Here is a 17,321-nt window from a genome sequence, read left to right on the forward strand (position 1 = left end):
CCGAGACCCCTTCAGAACTACCAGTCCAGTTCAACCACCAGGTGGTGAATTGACTTGGTTCTGTGTTGCAATGGGAATATCATCCCATTCCAAACACTATCAGTGGAGAATTACCCCTAAAATGTAGCTTAAAGAAATGGTCATGAAAGGCACATTGAAACATTATAAAATAAAGTCACACTAACTTACAGAAACTGTCACACTGTTGTACCCTGCTGGAGGGAAGAGGAGCTATTGCTATCTTGACATCCAGTTGCAATATCAGTTTAACAGAGGCCCTGGAAACTAACCATCTGCTGCCCTGTCTTGGCTTAGAGGCGATGTTGATGTTGGGCTGGGAAAATGTTTTTGACATGTATGTGTGTGGGATTGTCTTCAGATTACTGACTTGCTTTTTCTTTCCAACCATCCTTCAGAAAATTGCCCGTTTACCAAGAGGCCCCACACTCACGTTCAAAGTGCACCAAGTAAGTGTTCCTATTCAGGTTTCCTATCGCAGCTTCATTGTAAGGTCAGTGGCCCCTAGTGCAGCTCTGATCTGGCACACACCTGATAATCCAAGTATCATTTCTCTGGCAGATAGTTTCCAAATAAGTTATTGAACGAATTGCTAAATTGTTCAGTCTTGATATTATCTTGTCAAATCCACTTTGGATATCTAACCAGATTGTTAAAGACTGATCGCTGGAGATTGATCCCTGTGATTACTGAGATCTCTATCATCACTGGATCATGTGATCACTGGGATTGAGGAAATTGAATAGTATTAACTTTAGTGTTTAGTCATTCACTGTCTGAAGTGTGTTTTGTCAGTATTATTCATCTTTAGTAAAGAGTATTTCGCTCAGCTTGCTGACTTGTTGGAGTGCCCTAAGCTCCTTTCAATCTCTGTGGGAAGCCTTTTGTGTACTGACCTCCAAAGACGTGATTTTTGGTTTGAGCCCCAAGCACATGGGGTGAGTCCAGGATCTGGACCTAATTTGAGCCTGCCCATGTCACAGTGCAGGACTGGGGCAGTGTGACATTGTCTGAGGCCCTCTTTCTTTAAACGAGCTAGTAAATCAAAGCCCCTGTTACATTGACCGACAGCCTGTGTGAAAGCTAAAGGTCCTTTAACATTGTTCAAAACAGCTCACAGTATGTATCCTCCACCTGTCCAGTGCTTCCCTCCCCTTGACCCAGACTTCTCTCCTGCTTATTTCCCCCCTTCCTTCACCCTGCTCACCCCAACCCTGGCACAGAGAAACCCCACCATCTGCCACCCCAGCTGGCCCTGCCTCCATCTCCCCCATTTATGATTCTCAGATTTGAAAGGATTTAACCATTTGGCCGACCAATTCTCTTCCTCATTGATCAGCTGCACTCGAATGTCTCATCATGAGATCCCACGGGCCCTTTCTCTGGTCTAATGCCCTTGACTTCTGGGTAAAAGTTCAAGCTAGCTCTTACTACATCACCGCTGGCTTCAGGGGTTTGAAACATTCTGAGCCACTTTCCCCAGGTTTACCCTGTGTTTCTTGTCTTTCCCAGTATTCCCTGGTGAAAGACGTGGTCTCCTCCTTGAAGAGACACCGGATGCATGAGCAACAGTTTTACCATCATGCTTTACTAGTGCTGAGTAACTTTGGAGGCGATGGAATGCACATCAAGCTGATGGCGACTGTGTTCCAGAATATGTTCCCATCGATCAATGTCTATAAGGTAGGAGCATGGTTTTTTTTTGGAGGGGGTGGTGTGGATGTGTGTGCGTGTGTGTGGTGCAGGGGAAGGGGCCTGGCAGTTTGGGAGGGACAGACCGGAAATAAATGAAATTCTCCAATTCTCACTCGGTCTTATCAGTTTGAGGTTTTATTTTATTGCCCATCCCTAATTGCCGGAGGACAGTTAAGAGTCAACCACATGAGTCCAGCATTGACAGCCATGCCTTTGGAATCTTCTCTCTCTTGCTCCCTCACTCGCACTGTCTCTCGTGTGCTCTGTCTCTCTCTCTGCTCTCTTCCCTCTTCCCCCCGACTTCGCTCAGCTGCTCTCCAGCTCTCTCTCCCGCTCTGCTGCTCACCCTCTTGTCCGCTCCCTCTCGCGCTCTCTCCCCTCTCTCTTCCCTCCATTAAGATGCACCTTCACCCCCTTCTCTCTGATCAAGCTTTCAGTCTCCTGCACCAATATCTGTTTTTGTGGCTCATTACTTTGGGGTGTTTTACAGCAGTAAAGGCACTGTGTAAGTGCAAGTTGTTGTAAAACTGACTCATGAAAACCATCAGCACCATGTTTCTGCTGCTGATCTGTGCTGATCCAGACGTCAGCAGTATCTCTGTATTTACTCTCAGTCCCCTGAGCTCGGCGAAAGAATCAAACTGATTGGACTGGTGATGCTAATTGCTGTGCAGTGTGCTTGCTGGCCAGGATCTGTATGCCCAGTCTGGGTGGATTTTACTGCGGTGCCTGAATCTAACGCTGTGCAGATGTCCTGTTTGAGTTCTACGTTGAAGCAGTGTTGTCCAGTGCGTTGCATTGCTGTTTCCTGTGCCCTAACCCTGTCATGTCGGTTCCTTTACAGGTCGGGTTGAACACTGTTAAAAGGTGTGTTCTGATCAATTACAACTCCAGTACACAGATGGTCGACATCAGACACTAGTGAGTGAACATCCCATGTCTCAGCCCTGCTTTACCGCTTTGAAGACGGGTGTGGGAGAAGGAGATTATTCCCCGAGTCTTGGGCTGTGCGGAGTATCAATGAGTTACCCACAGATTCTCGCGAGTGGGGATTGGGGATCTGATTGGGCAGGGTCAATGTGCACTTGTCAAGGGGAAATCATGTTCATCAAACTTGTGTTTTTTGAGGATGTTACTTATAGCGTAGATAGAGGAGAACTGTTAGATGTGTATTTGAATTTTCAGAAGGCCTTTGATAAGATCACACACAGCAGGTAGGTAAACAGATTAGAGCACATGGGATTACGGATGATGTGTATAGATTGAGAATTGGTTAACAGAGCAAAAACAAGCATTGAGAATGAACGGGTTGTAGCAAATGGGGAGCTGTAAGGGTCAGTGCTGTGTTCCCAAATCTTATCAATGATTTGGATATAAGCACCCAATCAAATTGAAGGCACAGCACTAGATGGAGTTTATGAAGGGGAGGAGGATTGGGGTGTGATGTTGCAAAGGAGCATCAAGGAGATTTGTGAGTGAATAGGCTAGAACATGGCCGATGGAATATGATGTGAATAAATGTGAAGTTGTCCACTTCAGGGGAAGATACAGAACCACAGAAAGTTTCTTCAATGGCAAGAGATTGGAGAGGCATTGATGTCCAAAGGGAACATAAATCTTGTGGATGAGTCACTAACAGCTTGTCCAAAGGTACAGCAAAACTAAGAAGGTGAATTATACATTGGCTTTCATCGCAAGGGGATTTGAGACTGGAACAAAGATGTTTTGCTGTATAGTGCCTTGAGGACAACACCTCCCTGAGTGGTGTAGGGTCACTTGAATATTTCAAGGCTGTGGTTGGTTAGTTATTTATTGAGTTAAGAGGATTAGACAGATCGACTCTGATTTATTAACACAGCTGGCTTTTGGGGCTGAATGGCTTCTTGCCCTTCTGTGTAACCTTGTTTGTAATGGGCTTATCTTTCCTGTCTGCAGCTCCATTAAAGTGATTCCTGTTGGGATGAGCCGGGGAGTGAAGAAGCTGCTCCAGGAGAAGTTCCCGAACATGAGCAGATTTGAAGATATCAGCGATCTGCTGATGAAGTAAGTCACAGAGTTTCACAACCTTTCTGTCTCGAGCTAGCCCTGTTAGCAAGGTTCGTGATATCATTATTTCGGAATTTAGATTCTAATAGGAAAGGAAAATCTGTTTTAGTTTTTCATTTCTCTGTAGATCTGGTTTGTTTTTGTTTAAAAGGTCCCAAGTTATTTTGAGTCTTCAGTTCATCAAACCATGTGGTTTCAGCTCAATCACCAGCAAGCTGTGTGCGGAGATAGTTTTGAAGATATTTGATGACTTGAGTTTTACAGCCACCAGAGAGAGAGGGTCAGAAGTTGGATTATACTGGGCGAAGAGGCCCATAACAGCAGAAGTGGTGTCATTAGCAATTTTCAAGTGATCCGGGCTGGGGAGAGGTTGTGAGTTATTTTGAAGTCAGTGAGTAGATAGCTGTGGGGGTGTCAGGTAGAAAAGTCCAGCTCAGCTGTTGAAGACATGAGTTTAGGGAGCCCTCATTAAACAATAGATTGAGGTGGCAGTTTGTTTTTGAGGACCTTGAGGAGAGAGATTTGCTGAAGAAATATTATCTGGTGAATGTAAAGAAATATGCCAGAATAAATCAATGAGAGCTGTTCCAGCTGAGCAAGGCGCTTTAGTGTGGGGATAGGGAGGACGCACCGAGGTCGAAGCGTCTGTAAGTGATATTTATCTGTAAGAGATAAATCTTTCTGATGTTTGTAACGAGATCATTCCAATTGTTTTTGTCTGGTGTAATAGCATTTGTTTTATTCCCTTATGTAAGAAATTTCTTTTCTGTTGGAAGTATATTGGCAGACTCTTAGGAAAAAACAGAGTCTATTAGGCTAGGTTGCAGACTTTGCTACCGTCACTGAGATGATTAAACACCCCTCAGCTTTAGTTCTGTTGGCTCTGGTATTTAGCAGTCTGTCTGTATGGGGCAGGAGCTATCTGTTGTATTCAGTGACGTCCTGCTCCCGCTCATTAAGGGTTTGGATTATTAACTTTGTATTAATTATATGTGGATGGTCGGCATTCCCTTGCAATTCCCCGTTGGTACTACGTGAAACTGTGGCTTTGGGGTTAGGATGTTTGAGCTTGTGATGTATAACTTTGTACGTAAATGCTATAAAATTGTTTAAAGATTGGCTTTAGTTGTGTCCTTCACTGACTGGCCTTCTGGATGAGAGTGCAGGTGTAAGGCACATGGTCACACTCGCGTGTTGCCAGTTTGAGTCACAGATACTCAGGTTTCCTGGCTGTTTAATGACATAACTTTCTCTTTGATTTCCCTCTGGATTTGCCATTCTGTCTATCTCCCTCTCTCCATCCTCTCACATTCAACCACAGAATTGTCAGGGTATTTATCCACTAACAGTCCACTGAGTCTAAACCACAGCTTGGTGCCGCTTTAGTTTTTCTCCCCTCTCTCACTGGGTCCTTCATTGGGCTCTGTCGTGTGCTTGATCCCAATCTCCCCTTAATAAAGCGAGATCCTGAGCAATTTCCTTCTGTCTGAACTGCAGGGGTGCCAATCTGTCTGAGAGTGAAGCTGAACAGGATGGCGAACACAACATAACGGAGCTGCCGCAGGTCTATGCAGGCCGGGGGAACCTGAAAGCCCAGCAGAGCGCCATTCGACTCACCGAGGTCAGTGCCAGTGGGTCCACTTTCTGTTTGCAGCCTCTCGGAGCCTGGGCCCCATCTGGAGGATAGCCTGAGTACTGGGAAAGGAGCTGTGCCTGACTGCTAGAAACTCCACCCTCCTGTTCGTCAGGTGGCCCAGATAGGAGCAACTGCACTCTGTTGGCAGTTAGTTTCATTGAGAACCTTCTCCATTGACATTCAGTATCTGTTACACTGTAGGGGAGCAGGCAATTAATTAATGTATCAGCCACCGTTGAGCAGACCATTCCAGGTTACACATCAGGAGTGTGCTGACACAACCAACGCCCCCTGCCAGACCATTGCTGCCTGCTGTCACTGCCCTCGGCGGGGATGGCGACGAGAGGGTGTGGGGGCTGTCAGCCAGTGTCCTAGCCTCAGGCTTCTAAAGCTGAGGTTCCATGTTAACTAGAGACGTGGTGACCTGTCTCACTGTGATCCAGCTGTACTCTGATTTCAGACCTGAGGGGACAGGCTCAGGCTGGCAGCAATGTTCATGTTAACTCTAACCCTACCTCTTTGTGCAATCCCACCCTTTAGATTGGCCCTCGATTGTCCCTGGAGCTGGTGAAGATTCAGGAGGGGATGTGTGATGGACAAGTGATGTATCATTCATTCAGTAAGTATCAGTGAACGGACAGAGGCTATGGGTTCATTGATCTATAGGCGAGGAGGTCAGGGGTCACAGGCTCCCCTGTCAGTGTGGGTTCAGGGGTCACAGGCTCACTTGTCGGTCAGGGGGTCAGACTCACTTGTCGGTGTGGGGGCAGGGGTCACAGGTTCACCTGTCGGTGTGGGGGCAGGGGTCACAGGTTCACCTGTCGGTGTGGGGGCAGGGGTCACAGGTTCACCTGTCGGTGTAGGGTCAGGGGTCAGGCTCACCTGTCGGTATGGGAGGTGGGGTGGGTGTAGTTACCTGTTGTGGATGTGGGGACTTGATGCTTTGATGAGGCCAGAGGTGGGAACATGTCTGTTTTTGAAAATCTCCTTTTTGAGCCTTGCTCACGTTGTTCCCTAAAAGAACTGACTGACATTGTGGTGCTGAGGGGTTTAGAGAGAAAGTGGCTCCACGTGTTGGTCCTGCAGCAACCCAGAGCAGAGGAAGATCCCAGACACACCCCGTGATGTCAGGCCAACGCTGGGAGCACCGTAGTGTCCAGTAGGCAGTGCTCTCAAAGCCCCTGTTCACTGAATACACTGTCTATTTTGCTGTGACACTGTTCATGGTCAAATGTCCTCTCACTGCAGGGCTGTCAGGTAAATAATGGGTCTAAGTTTGTAAGGGTTTTCCCGTTAAGCCAGAGATGTAAACAGTATTTTCAAGAAGGTGGTGTTTACAAATGGCTGCGTAATGTATCCAATCTTTCTGTCCCCAGTCCAAAAGACAGAGGAGGAACTCCAAGAGATACTTCAGCAGCGAGAGAAACGACAGAAGCTGAAAGAAGAAAGACGCAAAAAACAAGAAGGAGACATTCGTCGCAAACAGAGGGAGCGTGAGCTGCACAAGTGAGTGAACCCACCCTCCATGTTCACGCTCCACCACCATTGGAGCACTGTTCCACTGGCACCAGCTACATCACCTCCTGACTCTCACGCTGGCAGTGCAGACCCAGGCCATCATTGCCTCAGGAGTGTGCCATTATCTGTGCTTGCTCTTGTTCCTGAGTCCACTGATCCACATCTTTAGTTTCAACATGGGGACTGTACACAGTGACAGCCCAAGTAACTCCCTCCCGATCTCTCTGGGAATCACATAATCAAATGGTAATGGAGTTATGGATCATTCTCAGTGCCAGGATTGTGTTGTGAGGGGAAATTGAGGAAACTAGTTCTGTATACTGTAAGGTTTTAAAGAATGAGAGGTGATCTCATGTAACTCTACACAATCCTTACTCAGCATGACAGGGTGGACCTAGATCAGATGTTTTTCCCTGTAATTCTAGAACCAGCCCTAGAGAGCTGTGAAAGTTCGATTATTGACTAGGTTCAAAACATAAATTGATAAATTACTGGAGACTAATGACCCCGATGGATTGAAGATGGTGTGGGGAAATGGCATTGAGGTCAATAATCAGCCATAATCTAGAATGGCAGGTAGGATTGATGGGCTGAATGACCTGCTCCTGTCCCTATGTAAAAAAAAAAAAATCCATCTAATTTGTATTGGATTTGATCACTTGCTCCCATCGCTGGATCACTCACTCGATCCTGTAGACTAAATTTGCATTTGGACAGAGCAAATGATCTGTCATAATCTAGACCCTGTAAAAATAACTTCTGCTGCATCTATCTGTTTTTCAATCTAAATGCACCCAATGTTTATATAATAATTAATTCCATCCAATCTCTCCTTCCACTCTCACTTTCTGGTCGGGTGAACAAAGTGAGTAGGAATGTCAATGAGATGTGGCCAGCCGTTAGTGCAGGAGCTGCAACTGGAGTGTTAGTGACTGAGAGACACCAAGGTTGTGGGTATCAGTATGTGGGTGATGGCAGTGAGGTTGCTAACACATCCTGATAGGGAGTGAGACAGAGTGAGGAAGAAGCAGCGCAGAGGGAGCATTGAGTAGGAGGCTGCAGGGAGATTGGCTCAGAGAAATGGATCACAACTGGACTGAAAATCAGGAACGTCATCCTTCATCTTCATATCTTTATTTCAGGAAAAGAAGTCTGGCTGGAATGGGGAAGAATGTTGAGGGTGACAAAGACGAAGAGGAGGTTGAGGACCCATGCACTGAGGAGAAGGGGATTCAGAGTGACCAGGATAACAGTGACTCAGACCGAGAGTATTATCGCCAAGAGGTTGGCGTTGAGCCAGATGACGGTAAGTTTATTTCACTTTATCAAAGATTGCTGATGTTTGACGAGAGAACACCTTTGACAGTATCAGCAGAGCTCGTGAAGCCGACGTTTGTTTTGTTTTCTTCTTCCATGAGATGTAGGTGTCACTGGCAGGGCCAGTATTTGTCGCCTATCCCTGATTGCCCTCGAACTGACTGGTTTGTTGTCACTTTCAGAGGGCTCTTCAGCCTCATTCACATTGCTCTGGGTCTGGAGTTGTGAAGAGGCCAGACCAGGTAAAGGTAGCAGATGGGGCGGCATGGTGGTTCAGTGGTTAACACTGCTGCTTCTCAGCGCCAGGGACCTGGGTTTGATTCCAGCCTCGGGCAACTGTCTGTGTGGAGTTTGCACATTCTCGCCGTGTCTGCATAGGTTTCTTCTGGGTGCTCCGGTTTCCTCCCACAGTCCAAAGATGTGCAGGCTAGGTGGATTGGCCATGCTAAATTGCCTGTAGTGTTCAGGGATGTGTAGATCAGGTGGGTTATAGGGGGATGGGTCTGGGTGGAATGTGTTGAGGATCGATGTGGACTTGTTGGGCTGAAGGGCCTGTTTCCACACTGTAGAAATTCTATTATAATCTATGATTTCCTAAAGGAAATTAATGATCGTTTTGGGTCTTTATGTCAATCAGAGACTTGGGTGTGTTGGTTTTAAATAAACCTGCTACCTGTCTGCTGCAGAAATTCATTGTTTGTTTGGGATCTCTTGGTCCAATCTATATAAGATAATGGGTCAAGTCACAAAATTAAACAGAAACCTTCCTCTTTCCTTCAGTGTCAGGTATCTTCATTAATGTTTAGGAACATTAATTTCAACTATTATTGTTATGGCTGCGCTGGGAAGTGTGGCTGATAATTATACCTCATTATACAAGCTGTAATAGAATGTATAAAATCCCAATGAAACCACCAAGTTGATCTATTTGTTCCACTGATGGCTACTCAGGACAAAAACAGTTCATACCAGGTACCTACAGGAATAGTAAAGAATAGCAGTTTATTGTCACACTTTAACAAAACACAAAGAAAAGCAAGAATTTCTAATCTCCAACTATACAATTTAAATTGAGCTCCTTCAAAACTCCAAATCTACATATGCTTAATCACAACACAGACAAAAGTCATATAGTTTTAACACAGTATGGGTGAAAAAAGAATTGAGAAGTAAACGGAATTCCAAAGGTCAAAAGTCTAGGCCATTGTTAAGCTATTTTCTCTCAGTCGTTTTGATTTTAGCAAAAAGGAAATGCTCCTCCAGTGGCTGATCAGGTAGACCTAGGTCTTGTTAGAATTATTTCTTTTAAGCCTGCTTGTTCTTTTTCTATCTGTTTCTCCATATGGAGAGGGGGAGCTGGATGCTTTCAGTTCACAGGCTATGGATATTTTTCTCTGCTGCCTCGTAGTTTTTTAATGCATTACAGCTCAGCCAATCACAGTGCTGTTGTCAGGCAGAATTTCCTTGACTCAAAAGTCTCCAAGCACCGCTCAGCCTCAAATTCTCCCTCTCACGGTTTCCAAAAACAACACTACACCACACAGCTCCAAAATGCAGCACTTGGTTTTTAAGTTGCAAAATTCTCATTGTAATAGAGATAGCGAGAACTGCAGAAGCTGGAGTCAGAGACAACAACATGTCGAGCTGGAGGACCACAGCAGGCCAGGCAGCATCAGAGGAGTAGGAAAGCTGACGTTTTGGGTTGGGACCCTTCTTCAGAAAATGAAAGGTCAGCTTTCCTGCTCCTCTGATGCTGCCTGGCCTGCTGTGTTCCTTTAAACTCTCATTATATATGAGTTACAGCTGTTCAGCTTCCATTTCAGTTTATCATTGCAAAAGAGAAAGCTCTCTAGTCTCTTACGTGATCATGTCAAGTTTTTATTCTGAAGCCTTCCCTAAACCTGCATTGTCTTTTCATAATTTATCACCAACATTAATCTGTGACCTTCATTGCTGTGAATGTTCTCTACAACCAAAGGTCAGTTAGAAGTAAAGCAACTGTAATTACCCATAACAATGAATTCCAAAATGATGACGAACAATGAGCAATATATGAACTTCATGCTGTTGGCTGAACAGATTCCTGGGAACATTTTTAGCTATGCTGCCTCAAAAGTACATTGCTTTTATATTTTAAACAAAAATAAAATTTAACTTTACAAAGGTCATTTACAAACTTTACTTTCTACTTGAAGCCTTCAATGTATGCACAAGAACAAAAGGGAATGCAGTTCTTAGGCAGCAAGTCTTGGGGTCTTATCCACATGCTCTGTCTGACAGCCAACTGTTTGGATTTAAGTAGCATTCTGTGGCTACATTGAATACACTCAAATGTGATTGACACAGCTCATTTCTGCAATCTTATGTGGGCCTGCTTTTAGAATAGGTCATTGTAAAAACCCATGGCAGTGACTGGCACTTGGATAGAGAAACATTCCAGAAATGTATAATGTCTGTGGGTTTTTAACAGAACTGTCCATGAGTGAACGCGAAAATGAATAATAAACAACTCAAAGGGTGTTAACATAATTTGTAGTTCAACAAAGGCAGAACACAATAGGAGCGATTTTAATCTCACTTGTTTGCCTTGGAAATGGGGTGTGGTACTCATTTTAACCCATAGTTCCAGCTGATCCTGCAGATTCATGGTTAAAGTTGGCCTTATATTTCTTGAATGGCATACAGTATTGATGTAAGAGCGCACACAAATCTCCCTTTATCCCATTGAGACATGTGCTATCACAATGTGTCGCAGATGGAGCAGACACTGTTTGGGACAGAGTTAGTAAAAGGCACTCCACTGGATCCTGTTAACTTGTCTGCACGGTTTATCAATTGTGACATTTATTTTTTTCCTTGTTGGCATTATGTTTTTCAGAACTGATTTGCATTTTTTTCCTCAGATCTATTTCCAGGAGCTTTGCAGGGAAAAAGGAAGAGGAACAAATCCCCACAATTGGTCAGGAAGCAGGCTAAGGGTCCTGAGAAAGCACCCAGCAAGAAGGCCACCAGCTCAGACTCAGGCAGAAGCAAAAAGAGGGAGATAAAAGGGAGGAAGCACCGACTTATTGGGACTCACCTGATCAACTCCAAATTCATGGGCTCTACACTCAAGGGTAAAGCTCATCGAGGCCTGAGTTCTAAGGCCAAAGGTCAACCTCAGAGGAAACGCAAAATGAAAAGTTGATCAGAAAATGAAAATAAAACCAAAGACTGCACTGTACAATAAAAATAATTTTGCTTGATTTAGGTAATGGTTTCTCCAGTTTGTAGGCCACATCAGAAGCTCTGGTTTATCCAGTGATGGGCAGGAATGTGGATTTAGTCCTAGAAACTCTCCATCCCACAGAATATAAATCAGAAAGGGAGACAAGGAGTTTTAAAGAACAAAGTATACACCAACAGCAGTTATTGTTTGTTTATTTGGATGGGAGTTGGGTGATGATAAATCTGATGCTCATGGCTCAATGTTGGGTTTTTTTTTGGAGTGAGGTCCTTTTGGAACTCTGTTCCCCCTGAGAAAAAAATGCTTTGTAACTGGGACCCAGTCTCTGGCAGCAATGGGAGGTGAACAGAGGAACTGCACAGAATTATTGCTGCTGCAATAGGGTTAGGGATGTTTCAGAAAGGACTTCCAATAGATTGCACTGGGAATTATGAGCTATTTCTTCCGAGAGTCTCTGAATCAGGAGTCACCTGTATACTTACACCATGAGGCCATCTTGTGCTCTTCCTCTACCTATTTGAACAAAGGTGTTGAAGAGCAGGTAAATGTGATAGGGGTGGGATTGAGTTGAGTGGAGAGGACAAGAGAGGGAGCACACAGGGCTGGAGGGTACTGAGATCCAGGGGTAGGCGGGTGTTGGTGGGAATCCAGGAGTGAGCGTTCTGCTCTGTCCCTGTCTCTCCCGTGGAGAGGGTTGTGACTCAGTCACAGACAGTTTTTTGAGGAAAAAATATTGTAAGGGGACAAACTTCAAAGCAAACCTCACTTCGTATCTGACACTTTGAAAGTAAACATCCCGGAGACGATAAGATGTTCTAACTGAACTCATCGCTGGGCATTTCTAGCTGCTGAGTGAGCGAGCACTGGTTCAGACAAGTTTCTGGTTCCCAGTGGGATTATGATGTTAATATAAGTGAGTGAACAGAGGTTGCATCGAAAGCATATGCACAATTTCAGATAAAGCTCCAGCTCTCTATGACCATCAGTACTGGTAGAATTTGTCTCCAGTCTGTTTTGATGCCCAGGCTGATGGGATTATAGCAGTCAGTGATCTTCTGGATGATCGTATTGTGTCCATTTGGTCATCTCTGCATCAGGGCTCCCTGTGATTTATTTCATGCCCATCCCAGTTACTGCTCTCTAATACAGCCTGCCAGTTGGGGTAAGGGTAATGGGGGCAGAGGAAGCCTGATGATTGAATTAGAGCCTCGGTGCATCGATTCCACCAACTTTGTGACACACTCTTTCTGCCAAGCTGGTCACATTGCAGCTTGTGTCGATTATGTACCAGTTCACAATTCTCCTGGTGGGAGTTGGTAGATAAAGCCAGTCGTGTAAAATTCACACACGCACGTGTGCACTGTCAATGTATCACCCAGAATTTCTCCTCCAGAAACCAACAGGTGATTGGTATTCCTGTGGAATTCTGATGGTTAATATAATCTGTGATTCACAAGGCTGGTCTGCATAAAAACCATTATAATCTCCTGCCTCCTACAGTCAAACGCTGCTATTTAGTTCCAGCAGTTCCCAACACCATCCCTCTCCCTAATAACAGCCTGAGATTAAACCAGTTCATTCACAACTTGCTGTCATGTTTGTTGACTGAGATGAACCTAGTTTTATATTCTATACCATCAGTAAAGGCTTGCACATTTCCACCTCTGTAACACCGCAACCCAGTCCTTGTTCCAGCTCCTCTGTTGATGAAGCCTTTAGGTGTGGCTTAGGTACCTCGAGGCTTTACTATTCCAACACACTCCTGCTGGTTTCACTCATTCTATTACTCGTTATCTTGCTAGCTCCGTTTCCCTATCACACTTATGCTCACTGACCTACACTGGCTCCTACTCAAGCAACTTGAAAATTCTCATTTTGAAATTCTCAGTAGCTTTGCCTTTCCCAATCTTCATAACCTCTTACCTCCCATAGCCCTTTGTGATATCTACTTTCTGGCCTTTTATGCATCCCCACTTATAATTGCTCTACAATTGGGGTCTGACTTTGAAATTCCCTCCTTCATCTCTCTTCTACGTTAAGGATGGTCCTTAAAACTATGTCTTTAACCAAATACTTCCGGTCTGGAAGCTTCACAACTTTTAAACAAAGATAACTGATTTCCCTGAGCTGTGCCTTTCAGTTGTTTCAGCGGCGGGAGTCCGGGAGGAAGCGCGAGGGCAGCCTGGGAAGGTGAGCTTTTCGGTTATAAAAGTTTTACCTCGCGTGACTCCATTTTTGGAGTAAGTGAGGTAATATATTTGGGCGGTTGCTTTACCCGAAACACTACCTAGGTAGTGTCTCCCACCCATCCTCCTCCTCTAACCAAAAAAAAAGGTTCTGAGCGCTGATTTGGTAAGGCTACGAGTATATTTTTTTTAAATTTGTCTGTTTGGGAATTCAGAACAGTGGGAATGGATGTTAGGGCAGTTGTATGCTCCTCCTGTAGAATGTGGGAGGTAAGGGTCACCACTAGTGTCCCCACTGACTTCATCTGCGGGAAGTGCACCCAACTCCAGCTCCTCAGAAACCGTGTTAGGGAACTGGAGCTGGAGCTGGATGAACTTCGGATCATTCGGGAGGCTGAGGGTGTAATTGAGAGGAGTTACGGGGAGGTAGTCACACCTCAAGTACAGGAAAAAAGTAGATGGGTTACAGTCAGGGGATGGAAAGGGAACAGGCAGACAGTGCAGGGATCCCCTGTGGCCATTCCCCTCAAAAACAAGTATACCGTTTTGGATACTGTTGGGGGGGATGACTTACCAGGGGTAAGCCATGGGGTACAGGTCTCTGGCACACAGTCTGTCCCTGTTGCTCAGAAGGGAAGGGGGGAGAGGAGGAGAGCATTAGTCATTGGGGACTCCATAGTTAGGGGACAGATAGGAGATTCTGTGGGAACGAGAGAGACTCGCGGTTGGTGTGTTGCCTCCCAGGTGCCAGGGTCCGTGATGTCTCAGATCGTGTTTTCGGGACCCTTAAGGGGGAGGGGGAGCAGCCCCAAGTCGTGGTCCACACAGGCACCAACGACATAGGTAGGAAAAGGGATGGGGACTTAAGGCAGAAATTCAAGGAGCTAGGGTGGAAGCTTAGAGCTGGAACAAAGAGTTGTTATCTCTGGTTTGTTACCCGTGCCACGTGCTAGCGAGGTGAGGAATAGGGAGAGAGAGCAGTTGAACACGTGGCTACAGGGATGGTGCAGGAGGGAGGGATTCAGATACCTGGATAATTGGGGCTCATTCTGGGGTAGGTGGGACCTCGACAAACGGGATGGTCTACACCTGAACCAGAGGGGTACCAATATCCTGGGGGGGAAATTTGCTAATGCTCTTCGGGAGGGTTTAAACTAATTCAACAGTGGGGTGGGAACCTGAATTGTAGCTCCAGTGTACAGGAGGTTGAGAGTAGTGAGGTCATAAATAAGGTTTCAAGGTTGCAGGAGTGTACCGGCAGGCAGGAAGGTGGTTTGAAGTGTGTCTACTTCAATGCCAGGAGCATCCGGAATAAGGTGGGTGAACTTGCAGCATGGGTTGGTACCTGGGACTTCGATGTTGTGGCCATTTCGGAGACATGGATAGAGCAGGGACAGGAATGGTTGTTGCAGGTTCCGGGGTTTAGATGTTTCAGTAAGATCAGGGAAGGTGGTAAAAGAGGGGGAGGTGTGGCATTGTTAGTCAAGGACAGTATTACGGTGGCAGAAAGGACGTTTGATGACAACTCGTCTACTGAGGTAGTATGGGCTGAGGTTAGAACCAGGAAAGGAGAGGTCACCCTGTTGGGAGTTTTCTATAGGCCTCCGAAAAGTTCCAGAGATGTCGAGGAAAAGATTGCAAAGATGATTCTGGATAGGAGCGAAAGTAACAGGGTAGTTGTTATGGGGGACTTTAACTTTCCAAATATTGACTGGAAACGCTATAGTTCGAGTACTTCAGACGGGTCAGTTTTTGTCCAATGTGTGCAGGAGGGTTTCCTGACACAGTATGTAGATAGGCCAACAAGAGGCGAGGCCACATTGGATTTGGTACTGGGTAATGAACCAGGCCAGGTGTTAGATTTGGAGGTAGGAGAGCACTTTGGTGATAGTGACCACAATTCGGTTACGTTTACTTTAGCGATGGAAAGGGATCGGTATATAAAGCAGGGCAAGAGTTATAGCTGGGGGAAAGGCAACTATGAGGCGATGAGGCAAGATTTAGGATGCATAGGATGGAGAAGGAAACTGCAGGGGCTGGGCACAATTGAAATGTGGAGCTTGTTCAAGGAACAGCTACTGCGTGTCCTTGAGAAGTATGTACCTGTCAGGCAGGGAGGAAGTGGTTGAGCGAGGGAACCGTGGTTTACTAAAGAAGTTGAATTTCTTGTCAAGAGGAAGAAGGAGGCTTATGTAGAGATGAGGCGTGAAGGCTCAGTGAGGGCGCTTGAGAGTTACAAGTTAGCCAGGAAGGACCTAAAGAGAGAGCTAAGAAGAGCCAGGAGGGGACATGAGAAGTCTTTAGCAGGTAGGATCAAGGAAAACCCTAAAGCTTTCTACAGGTATGTCAGGAATAAAAGAATGACTAGAGTAAGATGGGGGCCGGTCAAGGACAGTAGTGGGAAGTTGTGCGTGGAGTCCGAAGAGATAGGAGAGGTGCTAAATGAATATTTTTCGTCAGTATTCACGCAGGAAAAAGACAATGTAGTCAAGGAGAATACTGAGATACAGTCTATTAGACTAGACGGGATTGAGGTTCATAAGGAGGAGGTGTTAGCAATTCTGGAAGGTGTGAAAATAGATAAGTCCCCTGGGCTGGATGGGATTTATCCTAGGATTCTCTGGGAAGCTAGAGAGGAGATTGCAGAGCCTTTGGCTTTGATCTTTATGTCGTCATTGTCTTCAGGAATAGTGCCAGAAGACTGGAGACTAGCAAATGTTGTCCCCTTGTTCAAGAAGGGGAGTAGAGACAACCCTGGTAATTATAGACCAGTGAGCCTTACTTCGGTTGTGGGTAAAGTGTTGGAAAAGATTATAACAGATAGGATTTATAATCATCTAGAAAGGAATAATTTGATTAGGGATAGTCAACACGGTTTTGTGAAGGGTAGGTCGTGCCTCACAAACCTTATTGAGTTCTTTGAGAAGGTGACCAAACAGGTGGATGAGGGTAAAGCGGTTGATGTGGTGTATATGGATTTGAGTAAAGCGTTTGATAAGGTTCCCCATGGTAGGCTATTGCAGAAAATACGGAGGCGTGGGATTGAGGGTGATTTAGCGGTTTGGATCAGAAATTGGCTAGCTGTAAGAAGACAGAGGGTGGTGGTTGATGGGAAATGTTCATCCTGGAGTTCAGTTACTAGTGCTGTACCTCAAGGATCTGTTTTGGGGCCACTGCTGTTTGTCATTTTTATAAATGACCTGGATGAGGGCGTAGAAGGATGGGTTAGTAAATTTGCGGATGACACCAAAGTCGGTGGAGTTGTGGATAGTGCAGAAGGATGTTGCAGGTTACAGAGGGACATAGATAAGCTGCAGAGCTGGGCTGAGAGGTGGCAAATGGAGTTTAATGTGGAAAAGTGTGAGGTGATTCACTTTAGAAGGAGTAACAGGAATACAGAGTACTGGGCTAATGGTAAGATTCTTGGTAGTGTGGATGAGCAGAAAGATCTCGGTGTCCATGTGCATAGATCACTGAAAGTTGCCACCCAGGTTGATAGTGTTGTTAAGAAGGCGTACAGTATGTTAGGTTTTATTGGTAGAGGGATTGAGTTTCGGAGCCATGAGGTCATGTTGCAGCTCTACAAAACTCTGGTGCGGCCGCACTTGGAGTATTGCGTACGGTTCTGGTCACCGCATTATAGGAAGGATGTGGAAGCATTGGAAAGGGTGCAGAGGAG

The 17,321-nt window shown here is 45.5% G+C and overlaps 1 protein-coding gene across 1 annotated transcript in view; it reads left to right on the forward strand.

Annotated features, from left to right (window-relative positions):
- Positions 1–320: 320 nt before the first annotated feature.
- LOC109926582 overlaps positions 321–17,321 on the forward strand; it is a 30,863-nt gene continuing 13,862 nt past the window's right edge. Inside the window, exons 1-9 of the mRNA XM_048617792.1 lie at positions 321–467; positions 1,531–1,701; positions 2,558–2,634; positions 3,649–3,756; positions 5,257–5,380; positions 5,936–6,014; positions 6,772–6,901; positions 8,056–8,219; positions 11,134–11,414. Of these exons, the coding sequence (XP_048473749.1) occupies positions 321–467; positions 1,531–1,701; positions 2,558–2,634; positions 3,649–3,756; positions 5,257–5,380; positions 5,936–6,014; positions 6,772–6,901; positions 8,056–8,219; positions 11,134–11,414 (1,281 nt within the window). The remainder of the gene's footprint in view (positions 468–1,530; positions 1,702–2,557; positions 2,635–3,648; positions 3,757–5,256; positions 5,381–5,935; positions 6,015–6,771; positions 6,902–8,055; positions 8,220–11,133; positions 11,415–17,321) is intronic.

This window comes from Rhincodon typus, chromosome 38 (assembly GCF_021869965.1).
Source record: "Rhincodon typus isolate 14 chromosome 38, sRhiTyp1.1, whole genome shotgun sequence".
Taxonomy (NCBI): domain Eukaryota; kingdom Metazoa; phylum Chordata; class Chondrichthyes; order Orectolobiformes; family Rhincodontidae; genus Rhincodon; species Rhincodon typus.